The sequence below is a fragment of the Mastigoproctus giganteus genome, chromosome 5 (assembly GCF_048544385.1).
Source record: "Mastigoproctus giganteus isolate SK-2022 chromosome 5, ASM4854438v1, whole genome shotgun sequence".
Taxonomy (NCBI): domain Eukaryota; kingdom Metazoa; phylum Arthropoda; class Arachnida; order Uropygi; family Thelyphonidae; genus Mastigoproctus; species Mastigoproctus giganteus.
In genome coordinates this window covers 107804094-107822898 of record NC_143579.1, presented here as the reverse complement: position 1 = coordinate 107822898, position 18805 = coordinate 107804094, and the positions used below count along the sequence as shown (strand labels likewise).

The window sequence follows — 18805 nt, the reverse complement described above, 5'->3', positions numbered from 1 at the left end:
CTGTCGTTTATGCCGTGTACAGGTGCTGTATACGTAGAATAGTGACTGTAGTCTTGGTTATTTACGATGGATTTTTTTTAAGACTTACCTGTGATTTGATTTGCATATTGTCACTCATGGTTTGCAGGTGGCGCAATCATCTCAAGATATAATTGCGTTGTGCGAAAATAAGATGTTTCAAGTGTGCATATTTCTTTGATTGGATATATAATTATTCGATACGTCCATCACCTTCTTAGATACCTGCCACCCTATTAAATTCCCTCCAAGAGATACACTGAGGATATACTTTGTGTTGGTGACGTCACAAAAAAAACTGGTTCATCTCTGCCTGCAAGATTATGTAGGCTGACTCAACAATTTTTGATATTAGTAGCTGTTTTTAGATCCTTATTGTGAAGACTGGTGTAATAGGTATGGGATACTAATGTTGTAATGGACTACCTGGTTTTAAAAGCAGTAAACTGCTGTTATGCAGTAAGTATGTCGACTTACTTTCTGACTTGGTTTTGTTATTTCTATATTTCATTTTGTATATAACTAATTTTGTTTGAATTTAGTTTTAAGTGTGGGAGGATAACGTGAAAATAAAGGTAGATTGTTGGGTTTACGTTATTGATTCTATACACAATCGCAGTAAATCGTGCAATATGTTTTAAAATGCTACACGTGTAATTTGCATGGTTGCCCATTGATGTTTTACTTCACGTATATACGTGTCTGTTTATTGGCGTACACGCGCACAGTTATTGCTGTGCGCGCACCTTTTAGACATCTGCATATAATTTAATGATATGATAATCTGTTTCGAGTCTTGATTTCCATCAAGCTCAATGCCGAAGGCATGAGCTGAGTATCGCTTAGAATCATAAATATTAAATTTCGTTTTACAGTTGTATTTGCATTCATTATTAAGTGATAATTTTATTTTCAAATATTAGTGAAAATTCTATTCGGTTATCTTTTTGTTTTGGTTTGTGCAAAAAAAACTACTAAGTATACTTGAAGGGCATTAAGTGGAAAACTTGTGTAATAATATTTAGTAAAGATATATTTTTCTACGTGAAAACTAATTAGTTGATTGGTACGAAACTACAAATTGATGAAATTAAACCCAAACGCTACCAATAATTTAATAAAATTGGCTACATTTATGATTCCTATATTTAAACCGTATTCGAACCTACATTTTAGGTTTGGGTTATTTTTTCTAAACCCAAAATACAGGCCAGAAGAGATTAAAATAGATCAGAAATCTGAAAGTAGCCATTTTTTATTAAGATATTGGAACTGTTTAGATCATATCAATGAACTAATCAAATATTTCACTTAGTAAAGCTTTTTTTATTGAATATTATTACTTAATATGCCTACCTCCGTTTGTGTGGATCGTATATAAAGCTACATCACTGTTTATGTAAATCGATTTATACGCTTCAGTCGTCTCATCATCATCAGCACCCTAATCATATCAAAATAAATTTCTTCCACTCGAGTAGTACTCTTTTCCGCGTTGGATAAACATTGTAACAGGCAATACCCTAACCATTCCGAGAAGAGTCCTATAATCCAAAGTAAATGTAATACCATTGAGATATCCAGTATTGGCTAATAATATTCTCATTTTAGCTCGGGTATTCACAGGAAGGATTTTGACTATCTCACCTTTGATGGTATCATTTATTTATGATCCACGAGTAGCGTGAAGATCATACAGAGATGATTGTCCCTTCCTTTTTGCGATACAGCTTGAACAGCGTTAATAGCTTGAAGAGGCTTCGCTGCAAATGCGGGCGACTTGCTCAACTCCCTGAATATTGATTTCTATTGAGATCAGTGCCAATGAGGCATACAGGAAACAAATTCTGAAATTCTCAGGCACTGATGCAGCTGTGAAGTTGGGAAACAGTTAAACTAATATACTAAATGAAGTAATTTCAGATCATGTATCTTCATCTCTAGCAGTTTAGTAAATCAGGCCATTTTTGTAATAGTGGCTGGTATTATTATTCCTACTACTAATAATAATAACTTCCCCGAGACTGAAGGATTCGTGCTTGCCATCCAAGACCAGGTAATCAACAACAGAAACTAAAGAAAATAAATCGCCAAGGAGCCCGGAATGTCAGATGACACGTGTCGATGATGCTACCTGGCCTCAAAATCGATCCGACACATCACCGTATGATGCAAGGTGATCAACCAGACTGAGTACGCTCGTAGACACGATCAGGTGGCCAGAATAATACATCATAAGCTAGCAGGGAAATACCAGTTGATCAAAGGAAGTGTACCGTATTACAAGTACAAACCCCAGGCCAGACACTCCAACTCACAAGTTGTACTAGGACCGCGCCATAATAACGGACAAGGCAATCCCGCACAACAGACTGGACATAACCCTTGTCGACAAGAAGGAAAAATCTACCTATCTGAATAACATAGCGGTGCCCAACACTGGAAACCTGCAGAAAACCAAAGAGGAAAAGATCGGGAAGTACACAAACCTAAGACAAGAGATCAAAGATATGCGGCATGTGCAAGAAGCAACGACAATTCTGATCATCGTGTCAACCACCAGTATGGTGCCAAAGACCCTACATCACAGCGTAGCAGCAATAGGCCCCCTTCAGAAAGTTGCAATCCTGAATATCTGTGGGACAGTCAGTTCCTCGACCAACAGTAACACCATATAACAACCACCCTGTGTACTTGGTAGCAATACCCTTCACGAGGTGGAAACCCCAGTCAGGGAGAAATAATATAAGAGCAACAATAATAATGCATCTAAAAACAAACTGCAAATAATTTATTTTATCCGCTTACTTACGATCTTCTTAGCTGTAAATAACTCGTATGTTGTTAACTGTCTGTAGATTTTACAAAGCTGTAATTTTTTTTTTGTTTAATGTAAAAACGTATAATTATCCGTAAGTTAGATCAAAATTATAAATTTATGTCAGTAGCGTTCTTCTGGCCAATGGTCTATCCACCATCACTGGTGTCGTCCATTCGTTTCCATCCGTTCATTCAGAAACTGCTGTAATGATAATAGTAACTGCTGATTGATGATGTGTTAGCTCTTGTTTCAGGTTTCTTTTCTTTCGTTTGAGGTGTAAAAAATCTCGCTACATAAGTACGGTATAAAGTTTTATCGAATAAATATATTTAAAGCGACTATTATGGATAATGGTGATCACGTTGCTCAAATCACTGTATTCTTTACTGGGAATATTGAACTGCTCTCTCATTTCGTGTTATTTTTATCCAAATACTCCAGATTTTCTCATTACTCAGCTACAAACGAGAAAATTTAATAACGAACTAATTAATAATCATTTCTTCATAATCCAATACACGCATAACGAGTTTATCGGCAATTATTTCCTTTGCCTGTTCCGTCCATTAGGTGGTTTAATCGGGAAATGCAAATACGAATCGTTCACTAATCAAAAAGGTTTTTTTTTTTGTTTTTTTTAATTGGAATTCCTAGCACGTGCTGCTTTGCCGGAGTCACCATGGAAACTGAGCTTCCTGCCTCTGTGAAATCGGCTATCTGATGAATGCATTACAGCCAAAATACGCTTTCAGCTTTTAACAATTTGCAGGGAAAATGGCTGAACACAGTTTATTGGGATAACAGGAAACTGAGCTATTGTTGAATGGAAAGCGAGTGCAGGGATACATCCCCTTCTCCTCCTCCCCGCAAAGCTTGAAGCATTTATCGATTGGCTGTAGTTGGTACGGTAAATATGGTAATGGCTGTTAGCTCCGTATCCCATTTTGTCGTCAGTGGACAGTTCTCGCTATCCTCGAGCGTAGTGGTGAAGCTGCTAATCACATCAAGATACTCCAATTAACTATACGAGACGTTCCTACGACATTAAACGCCATCTGGTAGGCAGTTGGATTAAAATATTACCAGAGCATCTTGGACGTCTCTTTCTTAAAGCCAAGATGCATGAAAGAGAAAACCACGAGTGAAGCCTAATCGGCGATCCATCCTATAAACAATGTTCCAGTCCAGCTTACATCTACTTTGGCGATGGCCGTAGATTAATTTATGTCATAGTTTCTTCAAGTATGCGTACTCGGAGGTAGCAGAGCAACTAAATTGTCTGGTTCGCTTTGACGCGCTATTCCACTATTTTCCACAGGTCCCATGGTCATGAGCATTATATTAGCTCACTGAAACTGCATTATCCGGTTTCAATAGTGTTTATCAAGATAACGTTCGGACTTATTCTTTCCATGATATTCATTCATAGGATAAGTGGTTACTACGCAATCTTCCTCACTAATTAGTGAGGAAAGTTTTTTTTATATTTATGAATAAATTAGCAAATTAAATGCGAAATATTTTATTTTCGTCTTTGTCAGGTTTTCTTTATAGCAGGGAAGTTGAGAGAAACAGGTGAATATAAACTTATTCATTGGGGATTATCATTGTCCTGCAGCTCCTTTTGGTTTATAAATTGCATCCCATAGGAGACTAATAATGATTCACTTCGTAATAATTTCATAAAGTGTCTTTAGAATATCTTAACATCTGAAGTTATCATGGAGGAAGATAACGAACTTCTTTGTTTTGGCGAATTTGAACACCCACCGTAATTGTACGTTGACAACGCTGGCAGGCATCTTATTACTATTTGAATGTAACGCTTTAATCATTCTAGGATTATGTAGGAGGTAGAGGGATTCATTAAGGATTCATGAAATTGATGCTCCAAGATAAATGGCTCGTGTTGTCAAAGGAACGCCCACTTCTTCTTAAGAGTACTCGACTGTCGCTGTTGCCGGTGTCATCCTTGTTGCCTTTTCTACAACCAACGCAGAAGGTGTTACAGACTGGTTTTTTTATTATTATTTTATTTTTTTTGCATGAATGCACAGGCTACGACTCGCAACATCCTTTTTACGCCTACGGGTATCTGGCTTGTTTATGAGTCTTGAATCTGTTCATTTTATTAATCATTCAATTTGTTATTACTGTGCCATTCGATTATTTAAAGGTCGATTTATAGCAAATGAGCAGATTTCGAAAGGCGCATCAATTTTTATTAGTTGTTTGGCTTAAATCCGAATAACTGATAGTTAAGACTGGAAACCCTGCTCACATGGGCAATCGCTGCATGATTTTTCGCCTGGGAAATCATGAAATTCAACATGGAAATACAAGCAAATTTATAGACCCACCCTATCGGATTACATTTGGAAAATTCCAATATAATAATTTAAGCCGTATTTTAACAAGGAAGAAAACACACGGTCATGGATCTTTCTGTTTTACTACGCTGCTGGACAAAACTGACAGAACACATACAAAATGTGTTTCTGATTAAGAAAAATCTTAATCGGTTATGCAGAGTTATTAAGGGTTTCGGACTAAAGTTGAATGTGGTTAAAACAAAATTAATGAGGAACAAGTATGCCACAGGAAGGGGTATAATCATTGAAGCAGAAGAAATTGAAAAGGTGGACTCGTATACTTATCTTTGGCAAGTCATTAGCTGTAATAATGGCTGGAAGCCAAGAGAAGAATAAATTTCGGATGGGTAGCATTCTGTAAACATACTGAGGAGCAATAATCCAATTTGTCTGAAACGTAAAATAACGAACCAATGTATACTCCCCACCATCACTTATGGAAGTGAAACTTGGGCACTAAACGAAAGAATGGAATGAATTATATTAGGAATCAGACTGTTGGATAATAAGGAAACACTTGGATTAGGCAGCAAACTCAAGTAAAGGACATTCTTATCAAAACTAAAGAACCGAAATGGACTTGGACAGGACACATAGTTCGAAGACATGAGAGATGGACAAAGAAAATAGCAAAATGGTACGAAGAGGAGCTAAAAGAAAACCTGGAAGAAAACAACGGAGATGGACAGATAAAATTCAAGAGTTCGTGGGCAACAAATGGATGGCCATTGCACAAAACAGAAGTAACTGGAAAGTTGCCAAAGATCGCCTTCATCCTGCAGTCTATTGAAAATGGCTGATGATAAGATCCTGTGGCAACAAACCCTATTTTTCTCCCAGCGCAGACCTTTGCTCGCCAAATGACTGTTTGCTTTTGCCGTGCATTGCGACGCCGAAGGGCGTCCCACCCTTGTTCGATTGGATTTAAGTCTGGTGATCGTGTTGTCCATGGCAGTTGTTGGATATCTTAAGTTTCAAGATATTCCTCCACCACTTGAGCTCTATATGCAGTGGCGTTGTCGTGTATAAAAAGAAAATCGGGACCAACCGCGCATGCCTAAAAAGTAGCGCATAGGATTCTAGGATCTGTTCTCGGTACCTCTGTGCAGTTACGTTATCTCTATCAAAAACAGAGGGGAGCGTTGATCATTATTCCGCCCCACACGAGAACACAGCCTCCACCTTAAATGTTCCTTTCTCTGATGTTGGAGGGATGGTACCGCATTCCTCGTTGTCTCTAAATGAAATAACGTCTATAATCTGTTTGTAGACTAAATCGAGAATCATCAGAACTGTACCCCATTTGCCAGGTCTTCAAGTGACATATTCATTGCACCAGTTTCGACGAGTTTTGCAGTTTAATGGGGAAAGAAACCACTAACTCCCTTGCATATAATCCACCTGAATTGAGCCTTCTTAACACAATCCGTTTGGAAATGTGGCCACAGCAACCTCAAGAGTCAGTCGATGACAGGACGTCGTAGGGTTCCGCCTTCTTGTTACAGCGAGATAGTGGTCTGTTCTGGTTGACGTAGCCTTCGGGCGACCTTGGCCAGCCCTTCTTGTAATGGTTCCTGTCTTCTGAAACTACTTCTATAGTGCCGATAAGACAATGCGTGACACATTAAGCCAACGTGCCTCCTCCCGCTGCGACTGGCCTGTTTGAAGTCGTCGAACTACCTTAGAACCACCATCTTGAAGAGTCATCTAGACGACGATGACTTTCCATCCTGAGTACTGGAGATGGCTACCAGTGTGCAACCCAGAAATGGGAATTAAGTGATGTGGTCGCACCTGTGTTGTTATTATAGGTATGAATAATTTGCATAATGTGTGGCTCTATAAGGTGGTTGATCGATTTCTATTGGACAGTCGGAATTTGCATGTCAGGATGCCTATTATATCGAATAATCGTATTCGGCGACACTGTTCACAATAAAATATTAATGAAAAACACCTTGTTCTGTTCATTTTTTCGAGTAGTGTTGTAGGTCTGATATCAAATTATATGTAAAAATTCTATAACTTCTATGTAGCTTCTCTGTAATTTCGAATATTTTCAGAATATTTTTAGGTACTAATATTATTTTGATTTGCAATGTTTTTGCTTATGTATAAAAAAAAAATTGCTTTTAATAAGGCACACGCTTATAACCAAGCGGTTGACAATTATGTTTAGGAATTATTGAAAATGTAGTAATTCCTAATTAAACCTGCTCCAGTTGTAATGGGATCAGTAAGAAACTTCTTAAATAATTTGACTCTTCGTTTTTACCGATATATCTTCTTTAATGAGGCCGGGCGTACGGAATAGTTCAGAGACTATTATAGTCTATGAATGATTCGCGGATATATACAGTACCTTTCTCTGATCGTAAACGAATTTACTGTGTGACGTTAATCTTGACGTTAAGGTTTAAAAAACCCTTGGTTTTTTGGCTGCTGGTGACTGTTATTATGCATTGTCTATTTTTATTTGACTTATACATATCCAACTTCATAGCCTTTGTTTAAGCATAATTTTATTCTCAGCGTTTGTTTTTTTATTCACTAGAATTGTATAATTTAAGTAATACGAAGAACAAAATAGCTCTTTAGACTCGTGGCTACAATCGAAATTGTATGTTTGGAACTCGGAATTATGAGGCTTCTTTGAAGTATACTTTAATTGTTCTTAAAGTGTATAAGACCGATGCCGCATAGTCTGAGATGTTTTCGGGCTAATCAAACAATATCTGTTGCCTGATTGCTTTTAGATTAACTATTGGTTCTTTTCTTCTTTGTCTGTTCTGTTGAGTTGAGTTGACTCTTCAATTCAATTGACTTTCTCAAGCTGCTTTTTAACTATTTTCCTTGATTAGATTTGCTGCCTCTTTCGATATTTCACTATTTCTCTTAGAAATCTGCAATCACGCCAATTGGGTCGAGGAAATCACGTATGTTTAGCGAAATCTTCGCAGTTGTCAGTTTGAGATGTTTAAGAAGAATTTAAGAGTTGTCAGTTTAAGCAGCTAGTAGCAGAGACTTCATATATTGTTAACTTGTTACAGTATGAGATGTGACGGTAAGCTTTTGCTTCTTGCATAGGTTCTAAATCCGTTTATTCTTTTGTGAACGGTAGAACTTAATCGAATAACATATCAGAACTTGTTTAAAAATTGACACTGTGCATCAGAAATGTTTATCGCACCATAATTACGAGATCATCTACTTAGACTAGATAAGTTCCAATCAGTTGGAGCTGAAGGGGTGATGAACAACTATACGTCAGCAATCCTGACTTTTGTGGCCGGGGAAATTTGCGGAGTCTATGGTAAAGAACACTTTAGGAAAACACGACAGACACGGTATATTAGAGAGATCATAAAATTGGGTTTTTTTCATTGAGGAAGATGCCAGTCAGTGAACTACTGATGTTGGAAGTATGAAAATGTTAGCGAGATTCGGTGGTTATGGGAACGCAAAAAGGAATAAAAAGGCGCCAGCAACAATCCTCTCCTCATTTTACAGAAAGATGGTAACCTGCCAGGGATCTCTGTGTATGTGTACATATGGATGGGAATCTCCTCTGGTAGGATAATCGAACCTTAGTGTCAATGATGCTGTTACTGAGCACAATTACATACAATTGTTAATGAGTGATGCAATGAGAAATGGTTTCTGGATAATTTGTGTACCCTTTGACATGATGGCGCACCTCCACACCACATTTTCATTGTAATGCTGTCTGGATAGCGAATTTCCGTAACGATGGATAGGTCGTAGGGGAGGGAATCCTTTTGAATACTCCCCGAAGGTCTCCAAAACCTCACTCCCCTAGATTTTCAGTGATTGATTTACTATCTCTTAAGCAAATATTGAAATATTTGCTTATGAGATGCATGTTAAAAATGTGATGTAACTTCTATGACGAATTCCATTTCTATGTATTTGAATATTACTAATTTTCTAAAATATAACATAAAATTATTAATGCATAAATCTAACTCGCCCTGTGAATATTTTAATTTTTTTTAAAACCTGCGTAATCGGTGTCCTCCAAAATTACTTTTTTTAATATAAAAACAAGTAATTGGTGTTTCATCTCATACAGCGGATGGTACCATTGTTCTACGTGTTCGCAGGACAATGGTACCAGCAGGCTTTCTCTTAGAGAAAGTTGAAGGAATATTTTCACTTAGTGTAGTGGCTTCTTCCCATATATCTTTATATATTATTCAGAGTCCGTCCTGAAATCGCCAAATTCATGTGCCCCTAAAGCTGATCTTGGTAATATAGCATTAATGCATTGAAAGATTCAAAAAATCTATTGTAAAGAACTGGCTAAGCTCGGTTCACTGAAGTCAATCGCGTTTTTAACCGATTTTTTCCTATCAATCGATACAGTTAAAATTTTCAAATGGACATTAACACAACAGTATTTGCTACAATTCTGTACCTATCGATAATTTTTCCTGTCCTGATGTTAGCATATTACTTTGATTATTCAGTTCTTTCGAACTAATTATTTGTGTAATATAATAAGGTAGGTTAACATAATTCCCCCGAAACCTTACTTTTCATCCAACGACAGCCATAAACCGATCACAGAATACATTCAAGTTATATACACAATGTACTGGCGTCCTCCCATGACTTGTTGACTAGACCCAAATTCAAAACAACTCTGCTACCGGTATTGCGATCTGGATAATTGCGAACCATCAATTCGATAATACACTATTTATTTATTTATTAAATTGTTATTGTAGCAAGTGTTTGCTTTCACTCCTTTTACACAGCCGACCGGCTAGAAGGTATACAAAAATGCATGAATGCAATTATTTACAGTATCATCTACAAAACGCAATTATTGACAAAATTGAAAGGGGAAATTATTTGCAGCTCATTCAAAAGTTGATGTTCAATATGGTTGTAGAATGTCAACATGAAATTCCATGTTGATCATTCCATCTTCTTTATCCACGTAGTTTCCTCTGTTCCACTTCTATAGTTCAAGCAAGCTGTGCGCTTCAGAGATGCTCTTCAGTCTGTTCTGCTTGCTTTCGGAGTATTTCACAGGGTCTATTGCTAATGAATTGAAAAGGTTGACTGCTTTGTTTGGGAAGAAATTCTTCACACAGCACACGTTCGACATATTCTTCAGACAGCATAGAATGATAACGGTAGGTAGGGGTTGTCATTACTGTGTCCAGCACATGGAGTAGAGAAGTCCTAGAAGACTGGGGCATCAATTGCACCGGTGAGAAAGAAGAATATTCCTGGATGCTATGTAAAATCTCCAGGGAGTGATAGTTAGATTGGTATATAAAACAGCCCTGGAGCTGGTGAATGCGTTGTCCGTGACCCTATTCATCCATCGCATTACCCAGTACTCTACTGCCCGAAATCTGTTTATGTACGACGTCGGGGCAGAAGACCAGATTGGCAATGCATGAACTGCCAAGTATGTTAGTTGTCTGACGGCCCAGGGAATTTCCCCATCTCCGCGTTGTGTACTCTGTAGTACAGAACTCTGAAGGCCAGAGATTTAAAGTTTGCGGGGAGTGGAAGGATGTGTATTGTTGTGTACCATTTGTTCTTCTGACAATTTAGCCGTTGCTGGCAGGCCTTGCCACCTAGTTTCTGAGGATTTCAGTGGCAAAGGCCTATGTGGAAAAAAAGGGGGGGGGGGGTTAAAGCTATAATATAAAAAACCGAGAGGTTTATGTAAGCGCGGTTTAAATTTGGACGTTATTAATTGATAAATTGTATTGGGTGTACGCTGCGAGTTAGAGTAGGGACGAGCCTGAAGGCTGGGGAAAAGACAGAGGTATGGGGACAATGGAGAAGGAGACCCCATAAAGTCAGTGAGGCAGGCCCATGCCTCACCAGGCAGAAGGGGGGAAGCGGGGGGGACAGATACTCGTCTCATCCCTCCCGGCCGGCGAGGAGAGTAAAAGAAAACCAGGCTAGAGTGCTCGATTTGATTGCCAATGTGGCTTGTGGCAGAGAAGCTGCTGGTGTCTCCAATGTCTGGGTTTTGAAGTCTTGCGTCATCAGGTCCCGTCCAGGATTTGTTGCATCTAATTCTGGTGACAATTCGGTGGATTATGTTTCCATGGGACACAGTCCAGTCCATGGTTGTTCTTCTTTTATGTTATCGCGTATTCAGGATCCATACGTATTGATATACTTGGGACAGAGTCCCATCCAGGGTTTGCTGTAGGCACCGCTAGACCTCTGGTCGAATTGCCCACATCACTGAGAAAGTCTTCGACTTCATGGTCGAAAAGCTGTTCTGAAAAGTGAGGTCGGTGTGAGACTTCACTTTCCTTATCTGCAATACGTTGATAGGCTGTAATGTCATTTTTGATTCTTTGTGTTGTTAAAGGTAATTTGAGCTGATTTAGTTATATTTAGCTCCAGACCTATTTGCAATAGATAGGCTGTTGATCAGAAGGGAGACTCGCTGATTTATGAGGGGAGTTTTTTCAGCGTCTTTAGATGTTATGTATAATTTGAGGTCGTCTGCATATGGTGAGAAATCAGTGTACCTTGCGAGGAAAGGTACAAGTGCAGCGGCAAACAGGACACCTCTCTGCGGTACTCCTCGCGTTATAACGCACTCCTGTTGGAAGGATTTGTGGCTGATGATGAGTTGTCCTGGTGTAAGGATGAGGTTGATTTGTTTTTAAGTCTTCCTGTAATACCGAAGTATTTTCTAGAATGTAGATGAGAGCGGAATTGAGAGCTTACCATAAGCAGATGAAATATCAAGGAAGATGAGGTCCAGTTGAGATTTAGTAGGTTTGTATATGTTCAGTAAGTTTGTGTATATAGATCTTCTGGGGATCACTGTATAAAGATGTTTAGGTCAATGAGAGAACCATTGGTCGATCAGCGCTGATAAGTTTTTTATTTTTTTTTTCCCACAAACAATTTTAATAGACAGCAGCCCACTGAGATCGGTCTGAAGTCCTTAGGGTTTCTTCTTTTGGGAATGGGTAGTGATTCCACATAGTCGGAATTGTTCTGGAATTCAATATGTGATTATATTGATGGTAATTATAAGATGCTGTTCTGTAAGAGGTATAGTTGAAAACGGCTGTCTGGAGTGCATGACGAAATTGCTTAGATTTGGGGGGTTTTGGGTCTGGTGGCACCTCGTTGAAAGTCAAAGATACCCATTACTAAAATACCTTCTCATCCATATGTAAATCCTTATTGCATTTGGATGTAACACGTTTGGAATGATTTATTCTGTTGAGTACCAGCTGCCGGATTGCTTTTCGTTTACATTTAAGGAAGGTTGCCCGCTCTTTCTTGTACATCTGGTAGTCAGCTGAGTTATGATACTTTTTCCAATTTTTGAAAGCCGTTTGTTTCCTCTTGAATGCTTCTATGACTTTGATATTGAACCATGTGTTAGATCTATCAGAAAATTTTATTTGCTTGGAAGCTCCTTGGGTAGCAATTTCAACTGGCTGGTTAACCAGGCTAGATATAGCGAGGTCTGTTGATTCTTGCTGCAGATCTTCCAGTTTATTTTTGTGAGACGTGCAAGAATGATCTCTGGGTATTTAAGTATTTGAAGCATACTGTTTTGTCATCGCCTCATTCCCGAAAGCCTCACCAGCGTTTGAGTTGTTAGTAACATTGAACTAAAAGGTGATGGGATAGTGATCAGAAGGGAAGCTGTTGATGTTCAGGGTCAGATAAAAGTGTGGGAGATTGTGGAATGATTGATCCAACATCTGGTTTCCCCTAGTAGGAGGTGTAGTTGGGTGAACTTCACCTCCTACTTCAGTGGCCTCATCATGTCTAGGCGTAGACATGTTAAAATCGCTTATCTTGAAGGTAGGTGGGGTATTGGAAGACCAGGTTGGCTGCTATCCATGCTATCAGTTCACTTCGTGAATCTTCTGTATGGTCGAGGGGTAGATATACAAGACAAATTTGGAGTTCTATGAAATCCTTTCTAAATGTAGTACATAGTGCTTCGAAGTTATCTGATTTGGTCACCTGAAATCTGAACTGCTTGAAACCGGATGAGTATAATAATGCAACACCTCCACCGCGTCTGCTATCCCTGGAATTATGGAGGCTAAGATAATCGAGAGACTAATCTATAACATCCAGTGGCCTTTCTGTGTAACTACTGCGTAAAGTTACGGCCCTTTGAAGGCTGTTTTAACATTTACTTTTATAGTTTTATTTAATAATTCTTATAAAAGAAAATAGCATCCCATTTAGCGACGCGACTACTTACGCAAATCCGAATTATCTTAAAAATAACAATGCATAACCTCACAGATATCACCAACGCAGTCTGTTACACTTCTAAGAAATTTTAACGCTATGGAGATAATGCGAAAACAATGCCAGAGCGAAATTGGGCAGTGACGATAACTTGTGTAATATCAGCATCTCAAGTGGAAGCGATAAGCCATACATCTGTTGGATAAAATACGTTCTAGCCAGTCAATATTAGACTTCCTCAGTGCTGTAAAATGCCATCCTTAAGTAAATTTTTCCGGTGAGTGCAGAAGTTAACTGCAGTTTTTACTTCTCTTTTCAAACGTTTATATTGTTTCTTATGCTCGGAAGACGATCTTACTTACTAATCATATTTAGTGCGCATTGGTCGGAATAAATTGCGTATACATTTTCTTACTTAATACTACTTTCAGTTTTAATGTGTTTTGAAATGTCTTTTGCCATTCCAATGAACCTCTGTTTCTCTTTGCAGATGTCCAACACACAAGATCCAACAAAAGAAAAACAACAGGAGAAAGCTCGAGAAAAAGCATCAACCCTACGAACAGCACGAACCGAATCCATCAGTTCTAGCACCGGCGTGACCTCCGACAAAATCCCGACACCAGTAGTCACAAAGGACAAAGCAAGAAGTTCCGGCAGTGGTCAACAGTACGACAGCGTGTCCAGCCAAGATGTGTGGGTGCTAATCAAGGAGGCAAAGGATGGCCGTGCTCAACAGTCCGGGGTCCAACGGCCAGCCGAGCCACGCACATCGGAAACACAGCCAAAAGTGCAGGAGGATCCTAAGAGAACTACTCCTTCGACGAGTAAACAATCAGACACTCCCGGCAGGTCGGTGGCGCCGGTTGATACCCAGAGTTGGGAAAGGATGGCCAACTCGCCGATTTCGAAAGCCTCTGGTGGGTCGCTGGAAAATGGTCGTAAGGCGGGTAAAGCCAGGGCACCAGGCACACCATCGAAGCCTTCGGAGCAGACACCCACCGCACAAGGCAGCAAAGAGAGCGACGGATCCAACAAGGTTAAGCAATCGAACACACCGATTACTGACACACCCAGGAAACAGGAGTTGCATTCCGAAACTCCTACCACCAAGGCCGATGACCTTCCTTCGCAGCAGAAAGAGCCAGGGAACTGCGAAAGGACGGACGAGACTCCCATCCGCGGTGGTGCTAAGACAGATTCTGTGGTGAAAAGTGAAACACCGAGCAAGCAGGGAGGGACCAAAAACTCAGACGATGCTTCGAACGTAGACTCCGATGCTCGTGAAGAGGTGCCTGGATCCAGTAAAGAGCTTGAACTTGACCTCGGGAGCAATATTTCTTTAAAGGGAGATTCCAGTGTGTGGTTCGAGGACTCGAGGGAAAACAAAGTTAGCAACCAAAGTCACGAAAATGGGGCCCAGTGCGCGTTGGCACGAGACAGGAACTCAAGGTCGTGTTGCTTCTGTTGGTGCTGCTGTTGTAGTTGCTCGTGGTAAGTACGGCTCCTATTTTAACGATGTCATTAAGTCTTTGAAAGTTTAATGACGTTAATCCACTTGTGCATATTTTCCTCTTAATTATTTAATGACTCATCATTTGATCATTATCGCATTCACCGGCAGAAAATAACGTCGTAAGCTTCTATTACGGCTCTCAATCTTCACACGCATGTTATCGTTTTAGATTACCATGACGTAATCGTTTCAGTATTCATTGTCCACTTAGCTACAAAGTAGCTTGTGGGAAGTTTGATGTTAACTGCATTTCACGAGATTGTCACTTTTTGTTTTTTTAACTGAATGTGTAATTACAGGTTAAGTGCTCACCTTTCAGGCAATAGTAAGCTAATTATTATGAAAACAGTTGGCATTCCTTATTTTAATGAAATCTTAACCTGTTCTTCCCTTTGGTTGGTTAGATCTGCAGGCAAATGAGGTCTGTGGGAAAGAATCGAATTGAACTCAAAGAATATGCATTGCGAAATATTTTTAATTTCAAAAGTTTGATTATTACGAAAACTACATATCAGTAATACAGAAGTGAAATTTAATTAATGTTCACAGTAGTTATTGTCAACATGTTAATAGATTAAATTATATCCTTAACGTAAATTAGAACTTAATTCGTTTACAAGTTTCTAAAAATGTATTCTGTCTCATTCTAGTAATTTTTCCCAACACTCAAAACACGAATTTAAAATATCTTTTGAGTTGTGATTATTTGGGACTAACTTTAAATTAAAATTAGTTCGAAAACTTTTTAATTCGTATAATGGTAATCACAACTGATTTTAGTATTATTTGGTTTTCCCTGATTGCTTTGGTTAATCCATTCAGGTAGATTTAGAAAACGAGTATAGGATGAACGAACTTGCTTTCATGTGTCGTGGTTAACAATTGATGTTTTCAAACATGCACAGGTAATTTAAGGCGCTGGGGAGACCAACTTCGATTTCTGGAATCTAGCAAACGTCCAAAGTTCCTTAAGAATTTCTTTTTAATGTACTCAAAGAGTGAACAGATTCTCTTCTCAGAATGTGAATGGGAATTAATGTGATAATGGCTATAGTTCTCGTGATTTGTGCCCTTGCAGTTGATTCTGGATGACTGGGATTTTCGCATTCACTATTCGGGTCATAGTATGATACATTCAAGTATGCTTTACAGAGTACATTGTCTTTATACGTCTGGGTTTAAAGGACGATTTCTATGTTTTCACAACTGATGTTAATGTTTACTGAATAAGCTTGATTATGTTGGAATCAGAGAGAAAATCTTTAGATGGATCGCAGGATGGTTAAAAGGCAGGCGGAAGGTTTTAATTAATGACTACCCTTCAGATTGAACTAACCTAAGAAATGAGGTTCCGCAAGGATCCGTACTGCGACCACTGTTTTTCATTTTCTTAAATGACATCGATAAAGGGCACTACGTCAATTTGCAGCTGATATCAAGAGATCATTAATGATCAGCAACAAGCAGTGCTGCTTCAAGTAGAATTAGATAGACTTCAGGGACGGTCAGAAAACTGGCAGCTATCTTTTAATGACAAAAAATGCAAGGTCTTACACTTGGAACAGCAACTGAAATAACTTATCCACTTGGTGGAATTGAACTGAAGACAGTAGAGGAAGAAATGTATTTGGGAGTTCCGATGCGGTCGGTCTTTAAAGAGTAAAACACCTTTCAAGAAGCTCGAATTTTTTATTATTTATTTTTTTTATTTTTCGAAGTGAGTTTCCATGCAAGCGGTCTTACAACTGCCTCATGCAGACAGGCAGCAAGGAAAGCCTGTGGTGTCTTATCAATGATTTATCAAACCTTTGCTTCCTAGAGATAGGTAGGTCGTAATCCCACTGCATGAGGCAATTGTAAGACTGCGCTTGTACGGAGACCTAACCCCCCTCCCCAAAATTGAGCTTCTTGAAAGGTGTTTTCATATGAGTAAATTGCTCAAATTTGCTGGATACAGAGTATTAAAACTAAGATTACTCTATCGCTATTTTATTCCCTTCGTTTTCAGCTTCTGCTATTTGTTCTCTCTTCTCAATTAGGTTTTACCTCAGTTTTACTTGAAATAAACTCAATTCAATAAATATAATATATCATTTAACAGAGACATGATTTGTAACGTTATTCACCATCTAACATTAATCACCATCTCATGCTTTCATTAACAATGGTGACAGAATCATGACATCTCTGTTTTTGACTAGTAAAATATGATTCTAAAGACGAGCAACACATAATATGGTTGCAGTTTTATTTCAATAATTTTATAAATAGAGGGACGGTCAAATGATTTTATTATGAATTTGAAACATGGCTGTAAATGCAATCCTCCTATATGTAGTCACTTTATATGTGGCCACATTTTATAATCTGTGGATAAGTTCTTTCGGGCCTCTCGAGTACAACTTAATTAGGGAAGAAGAAGAAGTCTGAAAATGAGAGGTCGGGAATTAGGCGGATGCCGAATATTTTCAAAGTGGCACGTGATTGCAATGTCACTGAAAGCAGGCTTGTGAGGGGGAAAACTGTCGGCTAGGAGGCGGACACCTTTGGATAGCATCGCGCGTCTCCTCAACTTGAGAGTCTCTTAATGTTCCCAGGTTTCTGCAGTACTCACGAATGAAGTTATTGCCTTTTACGAGGTACAGTGAGACATGACTTTTCTGGCAGACAATTGAACCTTAGGCTTATTTTGGGGGTTGCTGAAAACGAATGTTTCCATTGTTTGCTAATCTGTTCTGTTTCTTGGAAATAGTGATGAACCCAGCATTCATTCATCGGCACAATATTGGTCAAAAAATCACCAATATTTTCTCTACAAATTTCTAACAATCATGTGAAACACTTTCCAGTGGAGCTTTTGAGAAAGCGTCAACAATCCCGAAATCCATTGGGCTGCCACATTAGACATCTGCAAGAGTTCGTGTTATGGTGCAATTAGACTCATGGCTAATGTTCACTTTATTTGCTATAAAATTTATAGTCTCACGTCTTTTTTCAAGGACAAGTTGTTTTACTTTACCACAATGTCAGGGTCTGATGGGTCTTTCTTCTCTTGGGTCATCGTGCACACTGCTCCACCCACACCTGAATTGTCTTTTCCAATTCTTTACAGGGTCATATGATAGCCAGTACTCCCCATATGCGCTTTCATCTCCTGATGGATCTGTTTTGCTGCTTTGACTTAAAAAAAAAAAAAAAACCTGACAAAAAACCCTAGCACAACTATTGGCGTTGTGAGGATAGCACTTGCTTTTTGTAGCGCTTGTCTACAATGGTCGGCATCGACCTCAGACAACTGCAGTAACCGATGGATCCAGAAAGACGCATACATTCACTTATAAGACTGTGTGTGTGGTTTCGTTGAAATTAACTTTAATTCATATGCGAAGGTTGTGTGCAAAAGAAGTGCATCCAGTTGATATAGATGAACAGTGCACTGTTGAGTCAGTTTGGTGTGACAAAAGCACTGCAAAAGCAAAAATAAGAGGAGTGTGTTATAGGCCTAATGATTCGAATGAGTACAGTGAACAATCGTACAAAGACATAGTGGGCTAGTAAATCAGAATGTCTTGTAATGGGGGATTTTAACTTCCCAAATATTGACTGGAACTTGTGAGTTGGTCACTCACACACTAGTAAGACTTGTGGATTTATTGGATGATTATTTTCTGCAGCAGCATGTTCGAGAGGCAACAAGAGAGAGGGTAATACTCTTGCTTTGGTAATCAGCAGTGATCATTCGTGTATTAAGAATTTGCAGATAAAGGAACCACTAGGTGGCAGTGATCACAGTGTACTGATGTGGGATTTACTTAAAGATATAATTACCATCAGGGG

At 38.9% G+C, this 18805-nt stretch overlaps 1 protein-coding gene across 4 annotated transcripts in view; it reads left to right on the top strand.

Annotated features, from left to right (window-relative positions):
- Window positions 1-18805, top strand: part of LOC150085623 (uncharacterized) — a 327518-nt gene that overhangs the window by 156474 nt on the left and 152239 nt on the right. For all 4 annotated transcript variants that reach the window (XM_090374144.1, XM_090374141.1, XM_090374143.1 and 1 more), the window contains exon 2: window positions 13943-14946. In XM_090374144.1, the coding sequence (XP_090230270.1) occupies window positions 13943-14946 (1004 nt within the window). The remainder of the gene's footprint in view (window positions 1-13942; window positions 14947-18805) is intronic.